Source organism: Blennius ocellaris, assembly GCF_963422515.1.
Source record: "Blennius ocellaris genome assembly, chromosome: 4".
Lineage (NCBI taxonomy): Eukaryota > Metazoa > Chordata > Actinopteri > Blenniiformes > Blenniidae > Blennius > Blennius ocellaris.
In genome coordinates this window covers 12,231,032-12,250,831 of record NC_137653.1, presented here as the reverse complement: position 1 = coordinate 12,250,831, position 19,800 = coordinate 12,231,032, and the positions used below count along the sequence as shown (strand labels likewise).

The 19,800-nt window shown below is 42.9% G+C and overlaps 4 protein-coding genes across 6 annotated transcripts; 2 read left to right on the top strand and 2 right to left on the bottom strand.

Moving 5' to 3' along the window:
* The first annotated feature begins 205 nt into the window (after positions 1 to 205).
* On the top strand, positions 206 to 2,794 carry ndufaf3 (NADH:ubiquinone oxidoreductase complex assembly factor). The gene is made up of 5 exons (XM_080494897.1): positions 206 to 320; positions 1,416 to 1,611; positions 1,701 to 1,767; positions 2,013 to 2,113; positions 2,214 to 2,794. Exons 1-5 carry the CDS (start codon positions 232 to 234, stop codon positions 2,319 to 2,321), a joined length of 561 nt encoding a protein of 186 aa, XP_080351023.1. The 5' UTR covers positions 206 to 231; the 3' UTR covers positions 2,322 to 2,794.
* Positions 2,795 to 3,257: 463 nt separating this feature from the next.
* LOC308129112 (rab GDP dissociation inhibitor beta) lies at positions 3,258 to 7,430 on the bottom strand (the record flags this gene model as incomplete). Its single annotated transcript, XM_080494896.1, has 11 exons — positions 3,258 to 3,799; positions 4,173 to 4,227; positions 4,316 to 4,460; positions 4,546 to 4,717; positions 4,795 to 4,894; positions 5,476 to 5,607; positions 6,052 to 6,250; positions 6,340 to 6,474; positions 6,557 to 6,653; positions 6,747 to 6,854; positions 7,389 to 7,430. The coding sequence occupies 11 exons, from the start codon at positions 7,428 to 7,430 to the stop codon at positions 3,656 to 3,658; spliced, it is 1,329 nt and encodes a 442-aa protein (XP_080351022.1). The 3' UTR covers positions 3,258 to 3,655.
* A 987-nt stretch (positions 7,431 to 8,417) lies between these two features.
* tmem43 (transmembrane protein 43) lies at positions 8,418 to 14,522 on the top strand. Of its 2 annotated transcripts, XM_080495139.1 has the most exons (13): positions 8,418 to 8,557; positions 9,528 to 9,674; positions 9,783 to 9,917; positions 10,138 to 10,232; positions 10,323 to 10,372; positions 10,481 to 10,550; positions 10,636 to 10,706; positions 10,780 to 10,907; positions 11,018 to 11,092; positions 11,905 to 12,006; positions 12,102 to 12,219; positions 12,303 to 12,513; positions 14,499 to 14,522. In XM_080495139.1, the coding sequence occupies exons 1-12, from the start codon at positions 8,540 to 8,542 to the stop codon at positions 12,503 to 12,505; spliced, it is 1,212 nt and encodes a 403-aa protein (XP_080351265.1). In that variant the 5' UTR covers positions 8,418 to 8,539; the 3' UTR covers positions 12,506 to 12,513; positions 14,499 to 14,522. The 2 variants fall into 2 exon arrangements, with proteins under 2 accessions (XP_080351265.1, XP_080351264.1); XM_080495138.1 differs by lacking the exon at positions 14,499 to 14,522 and having other exon boundaries at positions 12,303 to 13,390.
* Positions 13,619 to 18,776, bottom strand: LOC308129277 (rho-related GTP-binding protein RhoA-B). 2 transcript variants are annotated; one of them, XM_080495140.1, is made up of 5 exons: positions 18,682 to 18,776; positions 16,331 to 16,496; positions 15,432 to 15,552; positions 14,799 to 14,929; positions 13,619 to 14,705 (listed from the first exon to the last, which is right to left on the bottom strand). In XM_080495140.1, exons 2-5 carry the CDS (start codon positions 16,484 to 16,486, stop codon positions 14,532 to 14,534), a joined length of 582 nt encoding a protein of 193 aa, XP_080351266.1. In that variant the 5' UTR covers positions 16,487 to 16,496; positions 18,682 to 18,776; the 3' UTR covers positions 13,619 to 14,531. The 2 variants fall into 2 exon arrangements, with proteins under 2 accessions (XP_080351266.1, XP_080351267.1); XM_080495141.1 differs by lacking the exon at positions 18,682 to 18,776 and adding an exon at positions 17,383 to 17,422.
* Between the last annotated feature and the right edge of the window lie 1,024 nt (positions 18,777 to 19,800).

Sequence of the window (19,800 nt, the reverse complement as noted above, 5' to 3'; positions counted from 1 at the left end):
TGGCTTCATTTGCATGTTCATTGCGACACCGTTTAACTATTTCTTTTACGTGTTTGATTCTGCTGTGCCGTTTTAAACAGATTTATGAGCACTTTAAAACCAAATAACAAATCTCTGAGTTAGATATAAAGCCAATCTGTGTCTATAAAGTACTGTAAAGCTGCATTACACAACGCCGGAAGCGGACAGCTGGTGTCACACGGAAATAGTTCCCCCTGAGTATCAGTCAACATGGCCACTGCGAGATGTGCAAAGTTTCTCCTCCAGAAATCCACACGGGGCTTTTTGTTCTCCCCAAGGACAATGCCCGCTTTCTCCAGGTACAGTGGGTTTTTCATTTTGAATCTAAAATTAATTTTGCTTCGAGAATAAACGCCACTAGAACACCAGTCCTACTGTTGGTATGTCCTCTTGTGTTTAACATGGGAAGTCCTGAAGGTGTCATTTACTGCTAAGAGACTGAAGCGACATCTCCGTGTAAGTTATATATATATTCATAAAATGTATCGCATGGATGCATATTAGTTCATGGTCATTTGTGTAAATTGATGCCTTCGGAAACGAAAGAACCTGCCATATAACACATTGATTGAAGCTATCTTTGCAACACATACCTCAATTCAATTACTTAGTGATGACCAAAATAAATCAGTTCAAGCTACTTAATCCAAAGTGGTCAACAACAAAACATCTGTGCCTCCTTTGAGAGACTGTTTGAGCTGTGCTCTCATGTAATTTACATTTACTTCTTTATGGTCCCTGTAGGGAGCCAACCTTGTTTCCATGATGTTCTCATTTAACATTCTGTGTCTAATAATTGCAGTCATGTAGACATTACCTTTTTTTTTGTTTGTTTCTATCCTAAACTGAATGTTGGGTTTGTATTTTCAACAGTATTTAGTTGATCAGACACTTCGGTTGACATAAAAATAAGTTATGCTTCTTAAGGTTTCTAAGCTAGGCTTGGTCAGTTTCTCCTGAGGCCTCATCACATACTGTTTATGACATTTATTTTTCCATGCTTTTCCATGCAGTTTAAATCACTACTTCACTGTTTTGATCAACCGATGAGACTGACATAGTGCAGTGGGTCAAATCTCAAAGAGAAAGATTGAATGGTCTTGCTCAGATTTTCTTTACAGTAAGAGAGAAAGCGTTTCCATATTTGTTGCAGCTCTTTCGAGAAACAGAAAAGGTCTTGTTTCTAGCTTGAGAACAAAAAGCCTAAAGCTCCTGGCTGGCAGCCCTGTCAAGTAGGCTGGCGTTCGATTTTTGGCTTTGAAAGTAGGCTGTTTGGCAACGGCTCTGCGGTGCAGCCTGTTGTTCTGTTGAGTTTGAATCAGTGGAGAGCATGCAGAGATGGCATGACATGTTCGGTTTGATTTTTGATTTTAGTTTTCTCCCTTTCTTTGCAGGCCGCCTCTTTCTCGAGCTCACAGGTTGGAACCCACCGACGACGAGCTGTATCAGCGCACGACGGTGAACATCATGCAGAAAGAGGGGGACGGCACCGTCCTGGTCCACAGCTACAGTCCAGCAGGATTTAACATAGATGGCAACAGGGTGTTTGGGCCGTGTGCCCTGTTACCTCCTGCTATCCTGCAGTGGAATGTGAGATCCGAACTATTCTTCTTTTGGCTTTTCATCATTTCGACTGCTTTTATGTTATTTTTACCGCTCTAAAATGTACCCGTCTGCAGGTTGGTTCTCACGAAGACATCACAGAAGAAAGTGTTTCACTCTTCCACATGGTTGAACCAAGAATAGGTATGAGAAAAAAAAATGAAACGGGCACATAAAGGAGACAAATGATGTAGTAAAACAGCAGTATTGAGCTGCAACAGACTTCACTTAACAACTGTCTTTATTTACTTGGATTTATATTGTTTCATCATTTAGAAAAAAAGTCTTCACGTCTTTGCTTTAGATTCCTTTTCTTGACCAGATCACTAGACTAAAGAAGAAACATTCAGTCATTTGTTTTCATGTCGTTTTCTTTCTGCTGTCTGAAGAGATTCTCGTGCTGGGCACAGGCGCAAAGCTGGAACGACTCAACCCCACAGTGCTTGCTCTTCTGAAGCGTAAAAGCATCGCCGTGGAGGTGCAGGACACGGTACGTGTGACCCGTTGATCAGGCGTTACGTGTTGCTTCTTGCCAGTTTTTTCACACACTCGTTCAAATAAGTGAGAGGCCTTCAATTGTCTATTTGCAGCCAAACGCGTGTGCAACCTTCAACTTCCTGATGAGTGAGCGAAGAGTGGTGGCTGCTGCTCTCATCCCTCCGGTCGTCAACAAAGCTCTACAAGTGACAGAGGAATGAGTTGTGATGACAAAAAAAAAAGGATCACGGACTGATGAGCGACACTGTTTCAATGAAGACCGAAATGTTTCTGTTTCTTCTTTGCCAAACTCCCAAACAAGCAAACAAACCCGGTGAGATCCAGTATTGCTCTTTAGTTTCCTCGGTTATTTATTTCATTTACCTCGGGCACATGCACTAAACTTGAGCTCAATTTGAGATTTTTTTTCTCAAATGTGAAGACTAGAGTTGAGAATAGTTCCGCTGTGGAAGCAGTCATCGTTTGTTCGGACATGAGAAGGTTAAGTGACGATGTTCATATGGTGGCGATCAGATTCAGACTTTGAAGTCCCGACGTCGTCAACTGTGCGTTCACCCGATGCTCCAGTGAGGACAGTAGTACTGGATTACTGTTAATAAATGTAAGTATTCCTTGTAATATATGCGGTAAATGCTTTACGTGCAGCAAATAATAACATGTTTACTTATTTATTTTTTGTCTTGATTCTTTAAATGTGCAGCAAGCTGAAGGGGTCCTGCCCGTTTCTTTTCTTTTTTTTTTAAAACAAAACAAAAGCATCGCTCAGGTATATGGGTCAGTATGCTGCAGCCGGACACCTGAGGCGGTGTTTTGCAGTGACTGTCCTTCGTTCAGATAAGCCTCTTTACTCTGTGGGTCTGCCCCTCCTCTCCCTCCGCCAAGCGCGGCAGCTGACAAGCTGCCGGTGCAGCATATGACATAATTCAGCAGCTTTGTCCTTCTCACACATAAGCCTCACACAGAAGAGAATCCCCCAAATCCTCTACGCATCTCTGTGATTCACCTCTAATCATCTGCTCCACTGAGACATGCTCATTGTCGGGAGGAACGCTTAAATCTGCGTCAGCCGCACGCTGGCTGGTTACTTTTAGCCGCTGGCAAAACCGCTGCAGTGTTTGGTGATTCTGAGGAGAACTAAGATAAACTATACATGTCAATCCTTCCATCTTCTATAGGGGGGCGCTAGAGCCAATCCCAGTTTATCATGAGGAAGGGAAGGATTCAGTATACAAGGAAAAAGACAGACTGCAGACTGAGAACAAAACATGTATTGATGATTCCAATGCTGATTTACTGTGTTACCTTGTGTCTCTGCTAAACAGTTGAGAAAGAAAGAAGTGATACGATGGGAAAACAGAAGAAAGCAGTTTTCAAAGTCACACGGCAACATTATATGACCAAAGAAATGAACACTTAAAAAAAAAAAAAAAAACAGTTCACTCTACATGCTACACAACAAACACTTGTACAGTTTTGTCCTGGCATCATCCGACATGTGATTTCTGTTCTCCGGGCGGTTGGATCATTTGGTCTCTCAGTCGTCGTCAGAGTTTTGAGACTGGTGTCGTGATCCGCCGAAGCTGAGCTCCACTCCGGTGAGCCGGTGGTACATGTCTTTAATGTCCTCGCATTCAGTCTCAAAATGGTTCATGGCGTCGTAGGAGCGGGACACGAAGATCTGATGAGGAAATACAATGAAGTCAAGGTTCATCACTTCCCAGAAAACTTCTTGATTCAGTACGAAAGTCTTTTGTTCTGTCATTCCGGTTTATCTTGCCATCCCCTCAATTCTTTTGTGTAACACCCAACTGTTTTTAACGTTTGTCGACACCTTTCCCTGAAAGTTTATTTGCTTCTGATTTGCAGGTTGAGTACCAGTTATTTGATCCCAGACCAGCTGTTATGTCGGCACTGTGTAAAGTCAAAGGATTAACACAATCTGATTATGTTCACAATGATCATCCAGCAGTGTCATGTTTTTTTCAGAAACCTGACAGAATAAATCGAATGACATTACAACAGGTTCCCTACTGAAGAAATGGTTTTACTACCTGGCTCTTCTTTCCATCGTCATTTGGTACCAGCAGGTTGCTGACCGACACAAATCTAGAAGGGAGGGGGGAATAAAAAAATCAATGAAATGACTAACTTTGTTGGGTCTGTCCATGAATAAATGAGACTTGGTGCCACCGACTTGTGCATGATGGGCTCCAGAAGCTCCAGGCCCGGCTGCACTTCTTTCTCCGGGTTGTTGGTTTCTGCAGCCGTGCTCACCGTGGCGACGTACATCCCGTCGGAGGACACGTTGTGAGCGAAGGACACCACCGATATGTAAATGTCTGCGTGAGCGAAAACGCCGGGATCGCGGGTTCAAAGTTGAGCGGATGGACTCGTGTAGATTTACCCGAGCGTTCGAAACGATACCTGACTTTCTGCCGAGTTGCGCCTGGGGGATTATGATCTGACAGGAGTTGGCCTCGTGAGTGTTTTTAACGGGGTGGTTCAATAAGCAGATGACCCGCACGACTCGCCCCACTTTCCTCACCCGGTTGGGAACGTAGCTGGGGTCACAAATCAACTGTTTGCAGTGGAACAGCTGTCAAGAGGGAGAAAATGAGTTAGGCGATGCAAATATACCACTGGACCTCTGAATGGAGGAAGCGTCTGTCACACCTTTCCGTCAGACTTCACTGCTTTCACTTTGCCGTTGTCCACCACAATCTCATCCACCGCTCTGTTCAGGAGGAAGGTGCCTCCGTACTCTGCACTCAGTCTGAAACACACAAAACCTAGATTAACGAACCATAACATACAGTATAAACAACCAGGACATCATTTTCCTGCCATCTGTTATCATTGCGTGTTTTATTTGTACAAATAAGCTCCCATTGTACACGTTTTAAACAGCAGTTACTTTAATTAAAACAACATGCAGTCAATGTCCTTTATGGTAGTTTTACACGTCAAATGACAAATAGTACTTTCTTGAGGGCTGGTTTAGTCTCCCCTGATCTAAAGTATCACCTGCTGTTGAAATAATCCAACTGGCCAGGTATTGCAAGATTTAGGCAGAATACGGAGGAAAAAGTGCTCACACAAATGTTACACATCTCATGAATACAAAATAGTTGGATTGTTGAGAATAAAGGTTTTTGTGGGCATATTGTATCAACTTTGACTTTTTTAATGGTTCATCAAAACTATTATAACTATTTCTAGTGCTATGCTTTCTGTCACTTTTTTTTGTGTTCACTCCGAGAACGTAATACTTTTTTTTTGTAGCAAATTTTTTTCCTATTTGAATGAATCCAAAAATTGCTTAGAAAAAAAAAAAAAGAGCTTGTGTATTTTAACCTGGCAAAGCCCTGTGGCAGTTCTCCCAGCCCGTACACAGGGTAGAGGTACGGACTGATGTTGTGGCGTGTTGAGGACTCGGCGTACAGTCTGATCCGATTGATGGTTTCCACACAGGGTTGGTCCAAATAACTGCAGACACATCCAAACAGGGCGGCTCATGTTCATTTCAGCGTTGTCGGATTCAAAGAGGTGGATAAAGTCCTGACGATTTCTTCTCATGTACTATTACTGTGACATTGCTTGAATTTGACTCAGTTAGTAAAAACAAGTGCTGTTTTAAAAAGTAAAAGTTCAAAATGCTCTCCTCAAAATCACCTCATTTAATCGCCTCAGGAATAGCAAGCATTTCATTTTATTAACCTGTATGATTAAAATCTACCAAGGAAACTTCTTTTATAAACTAGTGTTAGTATAAAGCAGCATCTTGTGGCTTTAAAGGAAGCAAAGCAGGTAACGTAGTTCACATTGTAGGAGGGAGTGAGAATACCTTCTTGAATAGAAGATACTCCGACTATACTACTGTAAATATTTGCCATTCCAGCCGGACCCTGGATTAAACTTCTGCTGACTGACCTATCGCTGGCGTGTAACGCTATAGCGTGACCTGTGAACTCCATCACATCCAGTCCCAGGTCGAAGCGTGTGAACAGATCCCTGGTGGTCGTCTTCACGGGATCCACGTCTTGGTAGGTGCGGGGGTTTCTGATGTCAAAGTTTAGGGCGAAGAGCAGCAGCTTCTTGAAGCGTCTCTTGTCAAACATCCCCATTAGATCTGAGAAGAAAAGACGTGGTTCTGTAATGATTTAGATATTAAAATGTACATTGGACAGTATGATGAGCTGGAGCCGATGGACACGTCACCTGAAGTTTGAGCTTCCTCTTCATTGGCGGGCACTTTGTGCAGTTTTCCCGCTTTATACACGAAGCTGCCTTCAATGACTTTGAAGTCCAAATATCGAGTCACTTCAGTGTGCACCAAGATTCTTACCAGCTGACCTGACATGAAGCACAAATAAACACAACGGTCTTGAGTGTGTTGTACAGGTCCCCTGATCATTCACTTACTTCGGACTCTCACCGCTGGCGAGAAAGAATTTGGGGACAAGGTCCACGTTCCACTCTTTCCCACGGCCCATCAATTTAGCAGAGCCGGACATTTTAAACTTTTTGAACAGCTGGAATTGAGAAGAAAGGTTTCAAATCAATAGAGCATCAATGTCTTTTTAAACATCAGATTTGCTGCTGTCGTTTATTTTTGACGAACACACCTCCTCGATTGGAGAAATGGATGCACTCTCTCCTCCATAATAGGGGTTCTTGTCAAGGTGAAGAACCTTTTTCCCACTGAGAGACATCAAACCTGAGAGGATACATTCCTGGAAAAGACAAGAAATGTGAAACAGTAGCATTTCAGAGCGGTGACTGCAGCTCAGGTTGTTTGACCTATCAATGTGAATAAAAACATAATAATAGAGCCACAGATAGAAACACTTTGCTCGCCCTCCATTTTCAAATGCAACTTTTTACTCAAGACAAATCATAAACATTCATTTTTACATCTATTAAAGCAGGTTTGATCACACTCATGGTGAATAGATTTTAATTGCATCTACAAATAATAAATGGACTTCATTAAAATATTGAGTAGCTCATATTTCTGTGATTCAACTCGTGACTCTTAGCATACTTATTACTGAATAGTTCATATATTTCAAATTTCTTATCAAATGTCAAATATAGTCCTTGTTCAGATACATACAATTGAGTCTTGATTAAAGTATACCACACTTTTAGATAAATACACTTTAACTGAATATTTTTAGACATTAGCCACAATTGGAACAATGATGTCGTCTTTCAGCAGCTTTCTGCCACAACCTGCAGAAGCTCAAACAACTTTTGCTTCTTACCTTAAGTCCTGTCCCCAGTACAATAATATCATACTCCTGCATCCTCACGGTACCTCCACTTTTCACTGCCTCACAAGAGTCACGGCTCTTTTTCTGACTGCAGTCCGATGCAAAGAGTGTGTCTGTGTATGTATTTGTGTGTGTGAATGAGTGGAGGGGTAGATGTGTGAGAATGATCAGTGTAAGTAGTAATTACTTCATCTTCCCCATCGCAATAATCTTCTTAGGGATAGCTTATCATATGCTGCGTGCGACTCTTATGAAGGCAATGTGGACCTTAGAGTCACCAAACAGCCTCACATTAATGTTTTTAGACTATGGGAGGAAATCAGACTATCCTGAGGAAACCCAAGTGCACATGGGGGAGAATATGCAAACTCCACACAGAAAGTCCGGGCCAGTATTTGATCTTATGACCTTCTTGCTATGAGATGAGAGAACTCATCACGACGTCACAAAGGCGATTGGTGGATTGGTGTGATTTAAAAGAAAAATCAAGGTTAAGGGGTTGCTGGAAGTTCAGGGTAAACATGTCTGCGTGAACACAATATGTATACGTTTGCAAGAAAATAATACAAGCAAAAAACGGTTTTCATCAATAATAGACTATAGTTGTAAAGTACGACTGAGAACCAACAAGTTATATTGTCAAAGAAGGTGGATGTAACAATCACTATCGGTGCAGAGACATGTGCAACATGTTTATATTTCACCACGAGATGTTGCGTTGGGAGCAAATAAGCACAGAAAAAACCTTTATTTTATGAATGTTTGTGTTATTTCGGATTAAAAATGAGCATCATATCGTCACCACACAGCTGACAACAAAAACAACACGATGAATTACAGTAAAAAAAAAAAAAAAAGGGAAACACCATTACCCATGATTCTCAGGAGGAGGACTTCCGGATCGGGAACACGATGGGAGCGCTCGTTGTGGTAATCAGGTATGCGGACGGGGAGGGTGGGGACGTGTTTCTTTTAATACCGCTCCGACTCCGCCCTTCTGTTCAGCTCTTCCGGGACACTCCGAGTCAGAGTGGAAGTAAACCTTGTAATCAAACAAACTGCTGTGAGTTTGCGTCAGCTTTCGTCTTCATATCGTTCTCCTGCAGATTTTATTGTATTTTTTTTTTTAACAAGTCATCGAGATGTCGTCATCTCATGCAGTAAGTTGCTTCTTTTCTCTCTGTGTTGTTAATTTAACTTAACCGCACTGCTCCCAGCCTGCCACCTTGTTAAGTTTCAAGTTCAACTCGCAAAACTGGGATTAACTGTCGTTTTGGAGTTTGTGATTAAAACCAGTTGGACTGTGTCGTGTAACTGCGTTTATCTATAGTTTGACTATGACGTCTGCATCGAGTATAAACGTGAGAAACGTACGGAGCACAAGAGAAGTGCCCAACAAAAAAATTCAATAAAAAAAGTCCACGCCCATCCAGAGACTGAGAGATGATGAATTCACTAGAATAAATGTAACAGATTGGTTGTGTTTAAAATCAGTGGTGTTCCTCAGCAGATGTGCACATTTTCATAGTGCCACTTCAGGAGGTTTCGATCTCAACCTTTATTGACAAACACGAAAAGTGAACGTCTTTAACGAAAAGATTGACATTTTGTGGTTGGTTGACTAATATGCTGATGCTTGAAGGAAGAATAAAAACCAAATTAATTTCTATTTACGGAGTAACTTACTCTCTTTAGATATATTACTGGATCAGATAACAAGTTACTGCAATAAAATACTGAAACATAGAACACAGACACATGATCAGCTACAGGAGGAAATTCTTCAGTGTGGAAATGTTTCAGATGCATAAACATAAATAGTGTGGTTAGTAGAACTTATATGTCACAGGCAGAATATCTCTGGTACAAGTGTGTGCCGGGCTGGAGGGCCTTTCTATGTACAGTTTGCATGTTCTACCTGTGCATGTTTTGTTTTTAAATTCCCCCCACTGTATAAAAATATCATGTATTTGAGGCTCGTTGGTCATTCTATATGTTTGAATGTGTGCGAGATCGTCTCTCTTCATTCTTGGAGAAAAAAAAACCAAACTCCATGGCGAGAGAAGGACCATCTGGAATGACGGTGTGAAGACGGTGTTCATCAGCGTTGCCTTTGCACGTTTGTCTCAGTTTTCGGGTAGAAGCCCTGACGAACACAAGCGCGTGACCACCAAATCCAACCCTGGATTCCTGGAGCGTCTGAGTGAGACTGCCGGAGGAATGGTCGTCGGGGTCGGGCTGTTTTTTCTCTCAGTTTACATTCTCTTCACCAATGAGGTACGAGTCTCGGGGCGTTGAGGAAACGTCTGCTTTCCAAGTGCTTCATATATGGGTGAGGACGCGCTCTCTGTGACCGTCTCTCTCTCTCTCTCTCTCTCTGCTCAGGGTCGGGCTTTGCAAACGGCCCAATCCCTGGATGAAGGTCTCTCCCAGGTCACGTCGTTGGGGCCTTACCTCAGGGTCGACCCGCAGAACAACAACCGCTTGGTTCATCTGAGTGCAGCGCTGCAGACTTCACAGGTTGGCTGTCGTCTGTCAAACTTCCTGTGGATTTCACTTATGTATTTTTTTGTTTGTTTTGTTTTTTTAAATGCTTCAGCAGTCCCAAAGCACTTCACATTTTCCGTCACATTCACACATTGAATGGGCCAACAAGTAAAAAAAAAAAAACCCAACAAAACGCATCCTGAAGTTTTTATAGTCTTAGTCTCCAGATATTGACTGGCGTTATTCCGTGCAGCCCCTACATGACCCCAACTACAGAGTGGAGTTGCAGGCGGTGAAGCTGAGGAGGCAGGTGGAGATGTATCAGTGGGTGGAGTACCACGAGAGCAAGTGAGTTGATCTTCTGGGTGGAGCCCAGAGTTAAAATAAAAAACACAAATCTGAACACAAATGACTTGTTACCTTGTGGATGGTTTTCAGGGATTACCAAGAAAACGGTGAAACGAAAACGGAAACAACGTACACTTATAGTGAGTTTTTTCTTCTCTCTCTGTAACTCGCGCTTATTAACGCCGTCACGGTCTGGTTGAGCTTTTTGTTTTGACATGAAGTGGAGCCGTCTGACTTCTTTCCTTCAGACACGGAGTGGAAGTCAGAGTTGATCAACAGTCGTAATTTTGATAAGGAAATCGGTCATCAGAATCCGAGGTAAGAAAATATTCAGGAAAGGATTGTTGCTGTGTGTGGAGTCTGTTTATTTTTTATTTTTTTTAACTAAATGTTTGTGTCCCAGCGCCATGGCGGTGGAGAGTGTGACCGTCGTGGCTCCAGAAGTCCGGGTCGGACCCTTCATTCTGTCTCGGGGTATTTATCTCCACGTGTCTACTCATGGTGTGTCGCGTGACTTTAGACTGACCTCATCTCTCGTGGCCCTCAGGCCTGGTGGAGCAGATAAATGACTTCCAGACGTTGAGTCTGAAGGATTTTCCCGTCTCCAAGTTGGACTCGTTTCTCTCCATTGATGAGGATTATTTCTACCACACCCAACATCCGCGCAGGCCAGAGGTGAGGCTCGAGACGGGATCTTCACACTGACGTATTTCAAATTGTTATTCATAACGGCTCTGTACACGAACTGAGTTTTTTTAATTACATTTTTTTTTGTAATGCCTGAGGTGGGGGATGTACGTGTGAGATTCTCCTACGCTGGACTGAGCGGTGACAATCTTCTCCTCGGCCCGGCTAAAACTGTGAGTGACCAGTTTCAATATTTAATGTACCAGAGGTCTGCAACCCGCCGCTCTGGAGCCACGGCTGGCTCTTCAGCCCCTCTGTAGTTTTTTTTTTTTTTTTTTTCAATGTGCACGTCACACTAGTTTTCAAACCTGGTCTAATCTCCAGGTTAAAAACAGCTCGACTTGCTGAAAACTGATAAAACAGCTAAAACTGCTTGGGGAAAAAACCTGCTAAAATGGCAATGATAAAATCATTAAAAAAGTGTATTTATTTATTTATTTATTTATTTTAAGTTAAAATTGCTCATATAGCCAAAACACCAGGAAAGCTATAAATAGCAAAAATGGCTAAAATATTTAAATTAGGTAAAACTGGGGAAAAAACTGGAGAAATTGCTCAAATTGGCTGATAAAGCAAAGAAATGTCATAGAATTTATATCTAAATTATGCAATATGAGTTTTTTAGTATGAAAAGAAATAATTTTAGACTTTTTTCCCCCCTCTTCATTTCATTTCATGTTTTGTGGTAAAATGCAAAAACTTCTGGTCATAAAGGTTGCAGGCCTCTGCACTATACTACCGATGCTACTGTATACTACTAAACAATTAACTTACTTATGCATTTTCCTCTACGCTTCTATTTTGACACTTGTGACCCTGAGATGATAAAACTCTCATCATTCGACTTTTTAATACTGAATAAAATCACTGAGTTGATGAGTGTTAAGACGCCTTCACACCACCAGTGGGGGGAAAAAACCCCCACATCTGTTGAAGTTTTAATAAACTGATCCGTGATGTTTTCACTGGGATTCTTGTCCCTCAGGTCAGCGTCGTCGCCAAGCAGAGCGGAGAGCAGCTGATGCCGTTCAAAACCAAGTCCGGAGACACGCTGGAGGTCATTTATCTGGAGCAGCTCTCTGCAGAGGTCAGTGTTCGCTCCGTCCCGTCAAACGACACAAGTCGCACGGGCGCCGTTCCCAATCCACGCCGGAGTTCACCGCCGCATCCTTTCACCTGCAGGAGGTGTTCGCGAAGGAGCGCCAGTCCAACAGCATGAAGACGTGGGGCCTCAGGGCGGCGGGCTGGGCCCTCATGTGCCTCGGCATTCAGCTGGCCATGCGCATCATCTACACGCTGGGTAAACGCGCCGCACCTACACGCATCCCGCATGAATTGCATCCCCGCCGCCGCCGCGGTTCACGCTCGCGTTGCCTTTTGCAGTGGACTGGGTGCCCGTCCTCAGAGACCTGGTGTCTGTCGGCCTGAAGATCTTCGCCGTGGGCGTCTCCTGCTCGCTGTCTCTGCTCGTCATCGCCGTCGGGTGGTTTTTCTACCGACCCCTGGTGGCGCTGGCTCTGGGCGCGTTGGCTCTGGTCCCGGTGTTCCTCGTCCGCTCGGGGCTTCCGTCCAAGAAGACCCAATGACTATTAAGGTGACGACAGAAAGATTTCCTGATGCCGGTCACAAGTGTGAAGGCAGCCATTTTTTCCCCCTACAGTGGATTGAAAATTACATAGAACCTGCTTTTTACATTAAGAAGGCATCGATTCAATTAGTTTGCAAACATCAATAAACACCAGTCAGATTTCTTTCTTTTGATATTTGTGTAAAACCAGTGAAATATTTCTGTTCTCATCTCGTGCCGCTTTCACGGGTTCATGAAGCAAGTTTCTCTTAGTCAGCAACTGTGGCTCACGGTGAGCAACACAAGATTAACGTCATATTTCTTTTTTTATCAAAACTTCAGCTGCACTGAACTAAAAGGTGTTCCAGTACAACGGACAGAAACCTAAAAAAGATTGAATTTTTGGATTGTTTTGCGATGGTGACCTGTGCTATTACGCAGAGCAGTGGCTCGAATGTGCGTTCACGAGAACAACTGCATGTGGACAATGTCAAAGAGCAAACTTCCCAGTGACACGATAAGCTGATTTTAACATCACTTGACATGGAATTGTTTTGATTTTTTGTACTTTTGCACTGGTGCCAGAAAACTTATTTTAATAGCAAGGTGTGAAAACCTGGATTTTTATCAGCTAAAAAGTTAATAATATTGAGCGCTCAGCTTCAATCATATGTGGGACTTTAGGAAATTGTAACGTCCAAAATTCAAACTGATTTAAATGTTGCTATGGGGGAAAGCGCTGCAGTCATGAGGATGGATGTGGTGAATCATTCATCTTTTTTAACTTGGTGCACTTGACAAATATATTAAACTTGAAGGGACAATGTTTTCACGTGTGCACAATATTATATGTGGTATTATGCTTAATATTGAATGAACTTGTGTTCATTTCTATAAAGGCACTGGGGGGGGTTTGCAGTTATCTTGTATTGTCTGTACACTCGGTTCAATAAAGCATTTGCGTTTCTATATTTGAAGCATCCGTCTTATTGGGTTTCTGTTAAAATTGCTCAACAGCCTGGATGCACAGAGGTTGAACACGTACAAGCAATAGCTATATTTGACCACTAGGGGGCACTGGCTATTTTCCCAGCTTAAAATATCCTGATCAGTAAATAAATTGCTCTTACTAACCAGTTCAAAATGGATTTTTATTAAATGCTTCTCATCCTCCAAAAAAGGAAAAAAAAAAAAAAAACATCAGACAGGCTTTTACTGATACAACAACCAAAAGAGACACGTGGCTGCTGTCCACCACATGCGCTGAAGTTGAAAGATCAAACTGGCCATTTGCACACATTTCATGTTCCTCAGACGCGAGTCGCTCAATAAGTGACATTCAGCATTCAATCAAGTGATGCAAATGATCAAGATTCTTACAAAGTAATTTATTACACAAAACACTAACCTTCCATTTGCGTTTTTTCTTCTTTTTCTTTTTTTTAAACAAAATGCATTTCCAGTCTCATGATGTGCATGTGATCACGATGCACATATGACTTTATTTATTTTTATGAAGCGAACAAAATTTAGACTTCCTGTGTGCATCTGTTGGTTTGAAACAATTGAGAGGAGGAGGAGGGGGGGGGGGGGGGGGGGGGGACGACGAGTCACAGTGAGCAGGTTCTTCACCCTAGTTGGCTGTGGAAACATTCCTCAGATCAGCAGGCAGGGCTTAAGCACTTAACAGGAGCTGGCAGGTTTGACACAACGGGTCCCCTGGCTGATCTTTCCCATTCGATAGAACGTGGTGGTGATAAAGGAGATTTGATTATGGCAAAAAAAATATTTTAAAAAAATCACTCGTTAAAGTACACACACACAAAAAAAAAAAAGATTTTCCAGAACCTCAAATTTGAATACTGACAGAATCTCACTACCTTTAAGACAAGAAAAAAAAAAAGAAAATAAAAGCGTTACACCTTGAGTAAAAACTGGGGAGAACAGTCTTTTGTATGGGTGTGTTTGGGGATAGGTTTGACCTATTTCTCCTTCTTCTTTCCCCCCCATAGGAAGCAGTCCTCGTGACCCCCCCCCCACCCCTCTTACAGAAGGGCACATTTATTGCTCTTCTTTCCTCGTCTGGCCTGTAGCGCGGCCCTGGTGGCCATCTCGAACACTTCCCTCACGCCATCCTTTGTTTTTGCGGAGCACTCCATGTATCCAAAGGCACTGATCCTGTTTGCCATGTCTCGTCCGTCCTCGGGCTTCACGGGTTCCTGAAATAACATTTGAAAAAAAAAAAAAGAGGAGAAGGTCAACGAAAGCCTTTAGGAAACTGATATTACTGGTATGCAGGTCTCCAGTTTCACCTGCTTCATTTTGGCAAGTTCCCTCCGAGTGTGCTCGTCGTTGCGCAGGTCCTTTTTGTTTCCAACCAAAATGATGGGAACGTTGGGGCAGAAGTGTTTGACCTCTGGGGTCCACTTCTCCGGGATGTTCTCTGAAGAGCAGGACGAAAACAAAGCAGCCGTCAGAGCGACTGGAGCCCTCAGACCTGCAGCCCGAGTCCATCAGAACTCTTATGGTCTAACAGCAGAATAACAGGAACAGTTTGAAATGTTGGTCCACGTGTAAAAGGACTTTAGTGCTGCAGAGGATTTCATCAATCTCGAAACGACTCGAGTCGTTTAGACACGGCTCACATTTCAAACTCCAACACATCCCTTGATAGGAGTCGGCGAATAAGTTCAGTGAATTCTGGGAATTCGAGGAGTTCCGTGAAAGCTTGTGGCACCGCGATTCTCCCTGCACAAGCACACGCGCTCTCACACGTGTCTCTCGAGGTGATTCAACTTGACAATATCGGCGCTCGTTTGATTAATGGGAGGTTGTTTTGTTTTTTTACACGTGAGCAACCGACTTGAACTCCGGGACAATTTCAGAGGAGTTCAAATATGCGCGTTGAACACGGTTCGCAAGCCGCCAGACCTGTTTCCACTCACCGAGACTGTCGGGGCTGTCAATGGAGAAGCACATGAGAATGACGTCAGTGTCTGGATAAGAGAGTGGGCGCAGCCTGTCGTAGTCCTCTTGACCCGCTGTGTCCCAGAGCGCTAACTCCACCTGAAGGAGAGAGTCCAAACCAACCATCTTCACACTGCTCCCAGACCCCGTGACAACACTCCTAATAACTGTTGCGTTACAAGTGGTTGGACCGTGAATTGTGAGGACTGAGCTTGTATATCTGAAACATTCGCCCAACATTTTGAAATTGGCGACAGTGTGCGTCGTTTCAGATCCTGTGATAAAATCGTCAACGTTGATCAAGCGCAGCACAGTAGAACAGGGGTGTCAAACATGCCTTGTGATCTTTCTAAAGTATAAAAAGGAAAACTGACAGAGGCCGAGCTAAAAACACTAGATTGGAAAAAATGACATTCAAAAACCGACTTTGCTCGGGATTTGACCCCCAACATTAATGCATCTGTGGAGGTCACATAATGTTAACACCTTTCAGATTAAACAATGAATCCAATTTATGTGAAATGATGCTTTAAAGACGTAAACTCAAAACAATTTCTAGATGATGACAAGTTGTTTTAATCCGGAATAAAAATGCGGTATCCAGATACAGGTGAATGAGGTTTGTTTTTGCAAATAATATCAGATTTCCTTAAATATGAATATTTCAGAACAGACTGGCAAATTATTACAGTTAGAAAAAGACCATCTTGGCAGTTTAATATGTTATATTTGACTTGTTCGGCCCTCCGGAGGTCAGATTAGGTTGGATGTGGCCCCTCGACTAAGTTTGACACCCCTGCAGTACAAAGTGAGACACTTCTCTCACACACTGCGAGTCTGGATTACTGAATCTCAGAGAAGTGGGAATGAATCGTACCTGTTTGCTGTCGACTTCGATGTCGGCGACGTAGTTCTCGAACACTGTGGGCACGTAGACTTCTGGAAACTGGTCCTTACTGAACACGATGAGCAGACAGGTCTTCCCACATGCTCCGTCTCCCACTATCACCAGCTTTTTCCTGATTGCCGCCATGACTGTTATGCTACACGCAGAGAAGGAGGAGAAAAAAGAAAAAGCACAGCACATGAGGACACTTTGTCCATACCAACAGGACGGGCGATTTATCACGCTGAGGTATTGTGCAACCCACCACACCGGGTGCTGGAGTTTCAATGATACGCAAGTTTACACGTTGAACCCAGGAGAAAAGAAGAAGAAGAAGAAGAAAAAAAAAAAAAAAGCTCCACCACTTCCGCACAACCACTTCAAAGGTACAAGGACACATAAAACTGTACATTTGGGACAGAGCTTTGACAAACAGCATGTTTCTTCCACAGTTCATTCACTTTCTGCGAGAATTTGCCAGAAAGTAAAAAGCTATGGAATTCAACAGAGCAGAATAGAGAATCTGAACAGACAAGAAAGAATGAGAATCACTGACAGCAGAACTTGTGTCTGTTAATCTTGGTATTTGTCTTTACCTCCGATGTGATTAAATATTTGAAGCTCTACGCGTGCTTCTCGTGTGTGAGCGCAGCAAACACAGATGGACTTCTGATTACTGACACAACCAATGATTTAAAGATGATTCCCATGAGATAGGACAGGATCAACTGAGCCTGTCTCGACAATCACTGACCCAAAATACTGTCAAATAAAGGAACCACTGAAAATTCAAAAGGTGGACAGGGGTGTCAAAACACAAGGCCGGTGGTCCAAAACCAGCCGTCAATCAGGCCCGCCAAACGACAAAGAAAATTATAAATATTTCATGGAAAACATACTTTTAAAACACATTTCTTAAAAGTAGCAGACACCCCGAGCTGAAATATCACATTGAAAGCTGCCATGGCGAGTTTGTAAACATTCATAATGCAACAGATAGAATTCTGTTGTCATTTCAGTGTACGTTCCACCAGAAGGTTTACCTGTAATTGGCTTTATGTTCGTATTGTAGTCATTTTCTGTAGTGATTGCTTGGTTTCGTGAAAATATGGACATTTTCACAACTTATGCTCTGCATCACAACAAAGAAAAAACTTTAAAGTTGAATGAACAAAAAGACATTTATGACGACGAAACTGGGCTGTATGTAGCTCCTCAACTAAAATATGTTTGACACCCCTGGTTTATCAGGACCTGAGGAGTGTGAACAACTATTCATTCCCTCGATTTTAAGAGCGAGAAAAATGGCTCTGATGTGGTAGATTTTCATGTGAACATAACTTGTATTACACATGATATGAAAATACTCCAAATTCAAAATAGGAGATTGTCACTTCCAAGCAATACTCAGCGAACAAGTCATGTCATTTTGTTTTTTCTTTTTCTCTCTCCATAAAAAAGGCCTATAATCAGTGAATCTCCAGGAACTTGAACGTGGGCTGAGACGACGAGCAACAAACAATCTCCAGCTGTGTTGACACAAATCCTCAGTAACCAACACCCGGGGCAAACTACTGACACGACACGCACAAGGCTGCTGGCTTCGTGTTTTGCAGAAGAGCACATGAACTGCATTGAAAGTTGTGGGTTGTTTTTATTTTATTTATTTTTATTTCAGTTGACTTGGGTTCGCATTGGAAGTCACACCGAGTGACCCCCCCCCCCCCCCCCCCCAGCCCATGATGAGACATTTCCGCCCCTGTGTGTCTCTGACCCACCCCGACACCGAGCAGCCGGACAAATAAGCGCTTAAACGTCTCGTCTTTCTCTTCACTCCACCAATATCGAACTCATTGGTGCGTTTGGGCAACGGCAGCTCATATCTGGGAGTCAAGTCTACATGACCTAGATTTGATCTAGCCAGCAGGATGTTGTTTACAAAAAAAAAAAACCCGACGCTAGCTCCCGGAGCTAACAGCTAGCCGCGGCTGCATATCCGGCCAAATTCACACTGTGGCGACGAACGTCACAAGTGGTGCGAAAAGTATGGCCAATATACAAGATTCGGAGATTAGTCTAGTGTCACGGTGATTCTTGGTTCCGCTCTGTCCTTTCGAGTCAAACGTCGGATCCCCCCCCCCCCGTTACGAAGAGTTAGCAACACTTAGCTTAGCGTAACGGAAGTCAGTGCGACTGTAACGGTCAGTGGGCTAGCTCGTTAGCCTCGGCGGAAGACCGGAGGAAATGCAGATTAACGCCTCGAAATGAACGGCATACGCCCTCATAATCCAGTGGATTAAAGCCACAGGAGACCACGTTTATCATAAAAACGAGGTACTCACAGAAAGGTTGGTTAAAAATCTATGGAAATGAAGCCAAAGTGGGGCTTTGTTAGCGCTCCGTCGCTGCTGCTGCTCCACTGCGCCGCTGCGGGAGGATTAACAGGAGGGAGGGGGAGGGGGCGGGGTAACAATACCACAATAAAACATTATTATTATTATTATTATTATTATTATTATTACTATTCAGGTTTTTTCTTGTCACTTCAACACATCAATAGCTTTCTAAATACAGTACATTAACCCAATTCATTGTTCTGTTGAAGTAAATGTTTCATTAAGCTAGTTATAGTAGTAAATCTATATTATATTTGCATTCTGCAGCTGCACCTGTATGTTTTCTCGACTGCACAGTTGTACATATTTTATAGTTCTCAATCACTTTCTTAAACTTAATTCAAACTTTGATGTCCTGCTCATATGTCGGGCTCAGTGGAAAGCTGTCTCACTTTTCTCGTGCACCCCAAAGATCAGGATAAGAGTACCCACATAATGAGTTGAAGCACCTGGAATAGACTAATCATACCCAACACATGTTTAATGTGTTGTGGGACCTGCTGTAAATCAAACAATACAGCATCAATCATCTTTAATACTGTAACCACAGTAAATATGTGTATGGCAGCATCAAGCTGTGACACAGACTGCAAGACTCATCAGCACAGAGCGGAAAGATGGAGCAAAAAAAAAAAAAAAAAAGCAATGCTGAACAAATATATTTGGGTGTTCAGATGTCAGTCTGGGTGAACAGTCCACATTTTAACAGGACAACAAACTGAATCATAACCCCAGAAAACACACAGTGGGAACAACATTGTAGCAGTCCTCAAATGGCCTCCAGCAGAGTGTGAAGGTGAACTCTGTGGAGCTCCGGGGAAGTCTGAAAGTCAATTTTCACCAAAAAAATAATATGGCAGAGTTTCATCAAATCTGCAGTGACCCGACACAGTAAAGAAAGGTATTTTAACGTGACATTTTCAATTCACCCATTCGTCTGCCTTCTACACCACTTCATCCAAATCAGTGTTACAGGGGACTGAAGCCAATTCCATTTGACAATTGATCAATCCAGGGTAAATCCTTTACAGTCCATCAGGGGATAAACAAATAGTGCATCGCATT